Source organism: Sorghum bicolor, chromosome 6 (assembly GCF_000003195.3).
Source record: "Sorghum bicolor cultivar BTx623 chromosome 6, Sorghum_bicolor_NCBIv3, whole genome shotgun sequence".
Classification (NCBI taxonomy): domain Eukaryota; kingdom Viridiplantae; phylum Streptophyta; class Magnoliopsida; order Poales; family Poaceae; genus Sorghum; species Sorghum bicolor.
Window position 1 is genome coordinate 42,906,983 of NC_012875.2, and position 10,669 is coordinate 42,917,651.

The window sequence follows — 10,669 nt, forward strand, 5'->3', positions numbered from 1 at the left end:
TAGAGGTTTTCTGACTAACTAAGTTACAAAGTCAGAAGATCACACTCGGTCATACTTCTTGCCTTCTCAACACCTAGTCGTCATCCATCTCCGACTCACTGGTGGTAACACCCTCATCTGGAGTGGGGGTTCCTGGCTCCTCTGCTTCATCCTCAGAAGTATCACTATCCACTTGGATGACAACTGGTCCTTCCTCCGCTGCTTCAGGAGCCTCGGGTGGATTGAGGGCATCCTGCAGCTGGTGCACCTCCTCATGGAGGGTGTTGGCATAGGCCTCAAGAGTGACCACATACCCCGCCATATGGTACAGCTGAACTTCCATGTTGATGTTGTCAGTGAGCATCAGGCGCAGATCATTCTTCATAAGCCTGTAGGTCCTTGGCGAAGGAGGACCTCCGCTGGTGTCACTTCCGTTTCCATCGTTGGAGTTGTCAGAGCTGCTGTCACTACTATCGGAGGGTGGCGGATCTCTTGGTGCCAGCTGGTGCCTGGGGACACGACCTCCGGTTGACTTGCGAGCGGTTAGGCGGGTACGTGCCATCTGCCAAAATAGTTTTATTTTGAATATTAGAACTATATATGTTCCAAAGTTAAAGGATAGAGTTTTACAATTAGATGGACATATTACCTCTAATTATAACAACTTTAAGGAGGAAAGTTAATTACATGTTAACAATAATGATGCATGAAACGCACTTACGAACAAGACATACATCAAACAAATAATTAACTTTAAATTAGTCACTTAATATAAAAGTGCATAAACGTTCTTTTTATAAATAGGGCAATATTATAATATCATAAGCATCGTTCCTTGTATATAAATATCACCATAATTATACTAAGAACATATTCATTTAGATAGAAGGATAAGTCTAAAGAATGAACTAAGACAAGTTAGAAGCAATTTGGACTCAAACTAATTTGAAATTTGGTTCGACTCAAAAGCTTTTGAAGTTTTCAAATTCGAATACTGCTATACTTTCTAAGGGAAACCTGCTCTGATACCAGCTGTGGCAGAACCTCCTGAATTAAGTGGCCCACATGCACACATCATTGTCCCAAAGACTTCTGATCGTCGTGCACGAGTTCCAACTGACTCAAGAAGTCTGTCGGGTGTCCTCGGGATACCCGAATCATCCACGTAACATTCTTTTTAGGAATTCCCTCATCAAGCATCACAGTATTACAACATTTCATAGATAAGAGAAATCAGAGTAAAAGCGGAAAGGTTACATAACATATATTGAAACTTAAGTTCATAGTTTACACACCATAAGTATTTGATACATAAAAGCTTCGGAACTTTATATTACATAAACCATAGATCACACAACAAGTTTTTACTTGCCCAAGGTCACACATCAGGTTCATCATCATCACTCTCCTCCACAAGAGTAAAATAACCATGACCATCAAAAGGATAATCAAGAGGTTCACCTGCAACATGGGTTAAGAAACCCTGAGTACAAAAGTACTCAACAAGACTTAACCGACTATAAAAGAGGTGGAGACTCAGGTATGCGGGCTATAGGGATTCAAGGTAAAGCTTTAACAAGATCAAATATTTCTTTTTGCATAAAAGCGTACTACGAGTAAAGCTTACTTTCAAGTTTTAACTCAAGATTATCACTTATAACTAGCCAATATCATTATCCAACTTTCATAAGCAAAACACCTCTTTCTTATACCAAAGATTCACTTATTACTACGATGATGGTGTGAGGATTGAGGCTCCATATCCGAGGAAACACGGCGATTCGAATCGATCAAACCCAGCTGGGGATTCAGTACCACACGACATATGTAGAACTTAATCTTGCATATATCAACCTTTTCTATAGATCCTCCCATACAAGAACGGGTCCAGCGTCACCCGAGAGTACAGTACACCACCATCCTACAGCCAATCTAGATGTTTCCCGGTCATCTCAGATCCGTAAGGTGGGTACACGCTACTCTCGCCATCTTTCCACTCCCAGTACGCGGTTAGCCGTTCTCAAGTATCGGAATAGCTATAGGTAAGGCTTACCGCCGCATGTGGGCTGTACTCAAAGGTCTCAATCACAACAGGCCAATCAACGGTACGGTCCTTAATCGACTCAGTTGGAGACACTACTTTAAGACTCCATTCTTAAAGCAAGTCCACCGACCGGTCTCAATTTGAGCATCATTAACTATAAGAGTATTCCACAACAACCCTTCAAACTCTTTTATTTGAAAAACTTATCTAATAAGCAGGGCTAAGCATACTAAACATTTTCATAAAGCAAGTACCAAGGTAGATATTGAAATCATCAAGGTAGATAATGCAGCAAATAGGATTCACTCAACTCCTATTCACCTAATGCATCATATTAACTCAAGTGATATAAATAACTTTATGAAAATACAAGGATAGGGTTTAATGTCCGGGGCTTGCCTTGGTCGGAGGAGACGTTCGGAAATTCAACAACACCCGAAGGATCCACAAACTCGGAAGAAATCCACTGAGGATCAGATTCTTCCGGAGCGTATTCTATACGTAAAAGTGCATATGCATGATTATGATATACTCATGGCATGATAAAGACAAATCACATGGTCTTGGATAAAAACAACAAACTATGATTATCTCGAGTACAATTTACCTTCACGGTATAGAAACAACTAACTTAGCTACCCAAAAACATGGATTATTTCTAAACAAGTTTTATTATCTTTATTAAGCAATAAAGTGAATCTATCATATCATAAAGATTATTTATATGAAAATAAACCATAACCAGGGAGCATATCATGCTAAGTAACCATGGTTGTCAAACAATCCAAAATATCACCTAAACCCTAAAGGGATTAATTATTTCTATTTCTTTTATAAGCATTTTAAAGAGCTTTATCAAGAAACAGAGTATACTTGATCAAACAGAGCTGAAATTAATCATGAAGCTCAATAACAGTAACACAAGCTCACATATTAAATTTCATGATTTTTGGATATACCCATAATTTACTAAAAATCATGGAATGTGTATTCATTAATAAACAAAGACAATTTAAAGATATATGCAAACTATCATAAAACAAAATTTAACATTTTTCCTCCACTCTTTACATCATATGGAACCTACACAATTATTTCCATGATTTTTGAATCATTAAACAATTTATAGCATAATTTCAAACATATATATCATAAATTGCATAAAAGAAAAAAAATCAGCATTGCACAGTGGACGGCCCGGAAACTGGGCCGCAGGCCGGCCTGCCTGGACACGGCCCAAGTTGGCCCGCGCGCTGTTCTCCCGCGCGAACTGCGCGTGCTCCTCCTCACGCGGCCACTGACGGGCGGGTCCCGCCCGTCAGAGGCGTCTTCCACCTCTCGCCCGTCGCTCCGATGAGCTCCGGTTCCGCGCCGGTGAGCTCCCGGCTCCCGCGGTGGGATGGGTTAGCATCTCCGGTCCCTTGCGCACCTACCAAGGTATATAAAGCCCAAGCTACTCCCTCCTACTCCCCTTGCCTGCGTCCATGGCGGACGACGCGGCCTACGGTCCGAACACCGGCTACTGCGAACGGGTAGAAAACAAACCAAAGGGCGCACGAGCTTAAGGGGCTCACCAAGACTTCAAAGGAGCAAGGAGAGGCAGTGGAGAGGGTCGGAGTGATGCTGGCCACGGTGGAGCTCGATCACGGCGGCGCTCGGTTGGATTTGGAGAAGAAAGAGAATTTCCGGCGCTGGAATGAGTTATGCAGCGAGCTTGGGGGTGCGTTGGGTTCGCAAGGAGGTAGCGAACATCGTGGACGGCTCAATTTGATGCGAGGAGGATCGAGCACGGCCAATTTCAAGGAGAAAGGTGTCGGGCTCCTTCGGCCGTGGTCGGTGAAAAAGACCGACGTCGTCCACGTTGGTGCTCAAGTGGAGGGAAGAGCGAGCCCCGAGCGCCCACGTCGCCTGGCGACTCTGGCAGCCAAGCAGCTGCGTGCCCTCACGCTCGCAGGCGGCGCTTCACGGACGGCGGCCGCGGTGGACAGGTCACCGAGGTCCACATCGGCCACTGTTGCCGACTCTATTCTTTCCCCCCCTTTTTGTCTTTTGTGAAAACCAGCCAAAGTTTGAACTAAAGTCAAAAGTTCACCAAAATAAAAGTCGTACAAAATTTTGTGAGCTACAAAACATCTTTAATGACCAAAGACAGATTTGAGATGGAAAGGGATGAATTTGAGCCAAACAGTTTGAAATTCAAGTTTAATTCCAAATTTTTGAATTGGGGCAAAACAGAATTTCAGAAATTACTTTTGATTTTACACAACAACTTGAAAAACTTCCAACATGAAAGTTGTTCAAATTTTCAAGCTCTACAACTTTCATGTTGACAAATTTTCAAAATTCCAAACAGATTTTGAATTGGAGATTTAAATTAGAAAAGGGGACACTTTCCGGAAATCTGTATTTTCAAAATTACTTTGAATTTCGCTTTGAAACTTCAAAAACTCAAAACACCAAAGTTGTACATATTGACCAGATCTACAACTTTGCTTTTAAACTCAACTTCAAATTCTGCTTGGTTTTTGAATTGCACAAAAGGGGGCAAATCTAGGGTTTTGGAAACTAGGGTTCCCCCCCTAAGCTTTTCGGAAAAACTTCCACCCAAGGTTTTTAAACCCCAAAACAAGCATCCATACATAAAATAAACACACTTAGGCTTCCTAAACACATTCATTCAATTTAAACTTATTTTAAGTCAAATGCATTAGTGTGTGCTTAACAACCTATTATGAAATGCTCATGATGACATGTCATATTTTAGTTCGCTTAACACCAGAGTGTTACATCCTGCCGCGGCGTGAGGGGCATGGCCTGCGTCTCGTCAGGGGTACTGTCACCGTGCATGAGAAGCCTGGCACCGAGGCCGAGGCTCGGGCGAGGCGTTGATTGCGCTCGAGGCCGGGGCTCGGGCGAATTTCTTGTTGCGCTATGGCTCGGGTCTTACTGCTTGTCCTGTAGATTTAATTTTCTTTTTGCCGTTTTTTCCTCTTGGTTAGGGTATCCTGATTTATGGTACCCAACACATCTTTTTAAACTTTAGTGCTAGATTACTTGCTTAATTGGGTTTTGGTTTATCTCTATACATGCATGATTTTGTTGCAACTAGACATGAAATTAGCTCAAATATTTGCAGGCACTATGGTAAATTGAGTAGGAAAACAAGATTCTCTATCATGTTTGGCCTGCATGGCTTCATCTTTACGGTTTACTAGTTAATTTTGAATAGTAATAGTTTTCGATCTAGAGATATGTGTGGGAAGTTATAGATGATAATATTTGTCTTTGTGATATGGGTTGAATATTAATTATTGGAAATTATTTCCTTACAAGTTTTGGTTTCATTATAAAATTATGAGTGTTTTGTTAATTAAATTAATGGCTTGATTAGGGGCTAGTGCCATCTAGGTAGCTGGAGATGTGGTAGGGTTTACTATTTATTTGGACATTGATGATTCAAAGCTAGTTTAATAATTTTATTAGACTTAAAATTGAGTAGGGTTTATATTAAATCTAGAATAATTGTTCAACTATTTACTCACAATTTTTCACAATGATATATTAACAATTCATGGTATGCTTGTTTCTCCTTGTATACGAATTAAGTTTTGGATGTTGACATAAAACTTGATATTTGCATGGAGAGAGATAAAATTAATAGTTGAGTTTGAGTTAGAATGAACATGAACTGCCATATTTCAAGTACTTGTAAACTCTTGTTATCTTAATTTTTCATTTCTATGTTGTTTTCACATTTTTAGGGTTTTGATATTATCATTTAGGTTTTATTTAGTAGAGCTCCCCTGAGCAGATTCTCCCTAAAAGTAAGTCCTCAGACAAATAGTAAAATTGTACATAAATTCTAGTGAAAAGTAGACAAAAATAACTTCTCTATTTATATTGGGAGCTAGGAGCTAAAACACCCGCTCCACATAGCTCCCTATTCAATCTACACCAAAATCAGTCTAGAATCATTCTCACATGCTTCCCACACTACTCCCTCACTAGAATCAACTATAATCACTCCACTAGAGAATCAAGGAGTTTGAGCTAAGAATTAGGAAATGGAGCAAAACCAAATAGTCCCTTAATCTTTCAATGGATTCCCAATTTTATCCACTGCTATCTTAAAATATGGACAAGGTTCAATGGGTAGCAAGAAAATGTAATAGACTAGGACTCTATTATAACCAAATAGAAAATATATCTGTAGACTAATTAGGGATATATATATATATATATATAATAGAGTTCTAATATAGGACGCTCTGTAACCTCATACCCAAACTGTATAAGGAGAGGGGGGTAGAGAGCCCTTGACTAGCATCTGGCATCATATAGCGACAGTGCGTACTAGCATAAGGTGCACAAGCAATACAACCATCATCATACATTCATACACTAGACGTAGGTTACCTTGCCTAAACAGGTATAAATGTTTGTGTCCTTAGTCATACCCTCTAGATATGCTACATGTAATGCGCCTCATAATCACTGCTAGTGGTGAACGCACCAATAATGCATTGCATGCAGTTGCAGGGAGGAAAGCATGACCGCCTCTACAAATCAATTTCAATCACCTTTACAAATTTGTACTCCAGATTTAATTCACATTGGCAGACATTATTAAATTCATTTTCAAAATAATTTCTATAGATACTGTTAGGAGAAACTTGATTTTTGCATATAGATTAAACTTCAATGGACCTCTAGTTTATTAGACACAATATGTAATACTCTAATCACATTATCAAATAGATGACATCTAGGAACATGTGTAGTCAATCTTCATTAAGGCCCTATTTGGTAGAGCTCCCGTTGCTTCTAAAAGGGCTCTAGCTCTAACTCCTACGAGCTCCGATCCTTGTAAGGAGTCATTTTCTATATGATCATTTTTTGTGGGGCTCCTTACAAACAGTTGTAAGAAGCTAGAACCGGAGCCCTCAATTCAAATGACTATATTTTCAATAAATTTTAACAATAATTTAAAAAAATAGTGGTGAAATATGTGTGTTATAGATTGTGTGCCTACGCGGGGATTGAACGTGATGAGCCTGCACGGGTGCAAAGAAGCGCGCCTGCCATGCAGTACGCAGGTCTTAATTAACTAGCTAGTTCCTTTGAATTATTGCGTGTACATATTATTCATGAAAAACATATTTCATTTCTTATTGTTCAAAAAGGGAAATCTACCTGATAAAAAGTGGTGTGACTTGCAAGTGAATAGAGTAATAATAATTAGGCTTCTCAGAAATAGGTGAATTTCCGACAACCTTGCTTAACAATATGAGCATGCGGCATGAATTAGATATCCATGGGACAATAAACCAATTAGAACTCTAATATCTAATTCATCACATAAACCAGATAAGACTCTTATATATGCTCCAGACAGTGGGATGAAGGACATCACACAGGCGCGGACAAGGAGAGAAAGAGTATGCATGGACCAAAATTTGGAGAGAAAATTTTCGCTCTTTAATATGATAGAGAGAGAGAGAGCAGAGAGAGAGCAGAGACTTGCTGCTTGTGCAGTGTTATTATAGGTACTATACTTATGTATATGACTTGTTCATATACATTGGGCATACCGTACCACACGCATAATCAGGGGAGTACATTTGTAGGCACATATATATTTTGATTATTACCTAATCAATCTAAAGGGACATGCGAATGATGTGCAAAAGGGAGGTCAAGAATAGATGCCACTCCTCACCAGCAGCCATTTTAATAATATCTTATGGAAAACACAGCTGATAGCCCTGATACGTCAAGCATGCATATATATATATATATATATATATATATATATATATTGTCTTGTCAAACGAAAAATAGTGATCACATTTTACACAAGGTAAAACATTCCAAAAGGGTCAGGAACAAAGTACAGTGCGCTGACTGCAAGCAGGCACACAAGCATAACAGCATTGTAGGAGAGCACTAGCTAGAGCCATGGGCCATGGCTACGGCCTTTACCTCTCCCGTCACCGCCACTCGACACATCGATCGGCAGCCTTCGTGGCTCTCACAAGCACAGCTGACAGCTCCCATGCCAGTCAAGCATGCGTGTTCCCTGCAGCATGATTCACGCATCCTTCATCTCCATGTGTGGTAGGAGCTGATCGAGTTGAGGTGATCACACTAGTGCCACAAGTACGCACGAGCTCCAACTTTACATACACGAGTGCTCATGCACAGAGAGGCTACTAACTAAATTAACTGAAAAACTGAAGAACAGAGAGACTAGCTATCATCAGAGACAAGGAGCTAGCTCTGGCTGAAAGCTGATAGCTCTTATTTGGCGATGGCCAGATAGGAAATAGTAAAGGCCACATAGTAGCTATAGGTCTTGCATGCACCTTGCATGCGATATGGAGATGGGAGTAGGGCTGAGGATTGATGCGGTTGCTGCCCGCAGGGTGATCGATCAGCGGCGGCGCGCGGCGGTCTCCCGCTGCGCGTTGAAGTAGACGGCAGCGACTGGGAGGCCGAGATCGTTGTCGGCGGCAAAGCGGCGGGTGCTGAAGTAGTCCCTGGACGAGGGCGGGCGCACCGACTGGCGGCTCTTCTGCTTGAACAGCACGAAGACGAACCTGTGGATGCCGATGTAGGGTTTGGGGCTCTCGTACATCGCCAACTCCGTTCCTGCATCCATGTAATTATTGCGTACTCGATCGAATCTTTAGCTAGACTATAAGTTTCTTTTGTGCATCTGATCGACCTCTCTATCCTGATGTTCATTAAGCGAAAACAGGTTTCACAAGAAAATTAAATCGATGATGGATTGAAGGGCTTACCAAAAGAAGCATCAGTTGTTCCAGGAATGTCAGTGACGATCCTGTAAGTGTCCACCGAAGTTTACTCTTGTCAGCTATATTTTATGCGCAACCATACTGTATTTGTGCAGGGACAGCATGCAAGCACTACTAATAATCCTACAGTCAACTGCTAGTCATATGCTTAAACCTTTATTTATAGTTAGTTTTTTTTCTTTAGTATTACTCTATACAAATGTTTATGCTTACCAATGGAGATGCTCTCTCAGGTATGGATCACTAGGCCCTGGCACATCTGGGTCAGTCATGACCTGAAGAACACAACAATTAAAAAAAAACATCAGCTTGTAAGCTGAAATTTGTTACAGCACTACGGACCTAAGCCGATGCACTCACCTGTGTCGTAAGCTAAGAGAATAACTGAATCACATCGACTTTAATTAGTTTGTGTGAGAGAAGCGAGATCTACAAGGGAACCAACCAGCGTGAAGAAGGACCTCATGTCGTCGCCCTGAACCTCCACGCGCGGCTTGGACAGAACCGCAGACGGAAAGAACTCATGGCCGTTGAACACCTGGTTGTTGGAGCCGTAGGTAACCGTCATCTTCACCGTGGGGTTGAAGTTGTCGATGACTTCCCCAATCACCTTGCCGACGACTAGAGGTTCCAACACCCTAGACATGGCTAAGCTTGAAGTACTGAAGAGCGTCTCTGATAATATATGAGATAGCAGTCTTGGATTGCGGCTCAGAATGGGAGAAGCATACCTCTATTTATAGCCGTCTGGCGGAGCGATAAGGACACAGCATGTATACCTTTGTTCCTCATCGTTTTCGCATAAATCATTGGGTTATTGTCGTAATGCTAGCTGGCCGGGCTGGGGGAAATGAAGTGTCAATAATTAACAATGGCATTCTTGTCCCATCGTTTTTGCCTGAATCATTGGCTTATTGTCGTAAAACACATGCACAGAACAAAAAGGAATCCGATTATTCCCAAAAGGTTTGATAAGGACATGTATGTGCCACCTTTGATTCTGTTTAAGACGCAGAGCTAAAATAATACGTTGCTGGCTCAAGCACAAACCACTACAGAGTCAAACATGTTTATTATCTGCGTTAATAGAGTGATTTGCATGCTATAACACCAGTTTAAACTGCATCATATCTTCAAATCACCGCCGGTTCAAAACCCCCATCCTCCTAATGAGTGCGACTGTCGAGCACGCCGTCCGCACCCTAAGGACCGCGCACGAGACCATGGGCACGGGGGCTACAAAGCTAGCGCTCCCGCCACCAAAGCATAAGCTCTCATCGATAACCCCATAGGGTGCATTACCCACGTTGGTTCAAAACCCCCATCCTCCCTGTGAGTGCGGCAGAGTAGCTGTTGAGCACGCCGAGAGCACCATCCATACCTTGAGGACAGTGAACTAGACCTCCAAGTACAACAAAGGATGGGCACGGGGGCTACAAGACTAGCGCTCCCACCACCAGAGCATAAGCTCTCACCGATGACCCCAAAGGGTGCACTACCCACATAGTTCCTGATGTCAACCTTGACACTACCACCGGCCTTCTCCCTAACGAAGACCCGAACAAGGGAACCCTCGTAGGAAAGGGTGGTGACAAGACTAGCAGCGGGAAACTTTTGAACCAAGCATAGGGAGGCATCAATCTGCCTTCACAATAAGAGTCGGTTCAAAGCTGACCCATTTGCAAAGATCCTAATATGGCTAAAGGAGTTGAATAGCCTATTTAAAAACTCTACAAAGTACTAGAGCAAATGGTTAGTAAATAACAAAGTGAAGTTTTTTGCTCTAGATCTAATTAAGGGTTTGCAAGCCACCTATCTAACCATTATA

General features: G+C 41.7%; 1 protein-coding gene across 1 annotated transcript; it reads right to left on the bottom strand.

Moving 5' to 3' along the window:
- Positions 8,457-9,532, bottom strand: LOC8072961 (CEN-like protein 1). The gene is made up of 4 exons (XM_002447737.2): positions 9,287-9,532; positions 9,055-9,116; positions 8,827-8,867; positions 8,457-8,674 (listed from the first exon to the last, which is right to left on the bottom strand). The coding sequence occupies exons 1-4, from the start codon at positions 9,485-9,487 to the stop codon at positions 8,457-8,459; spliced, it is 522 nt and encodes a 173-aa protein (XP_002447782.1). The 5' UTR covers positions 9,488-9,532.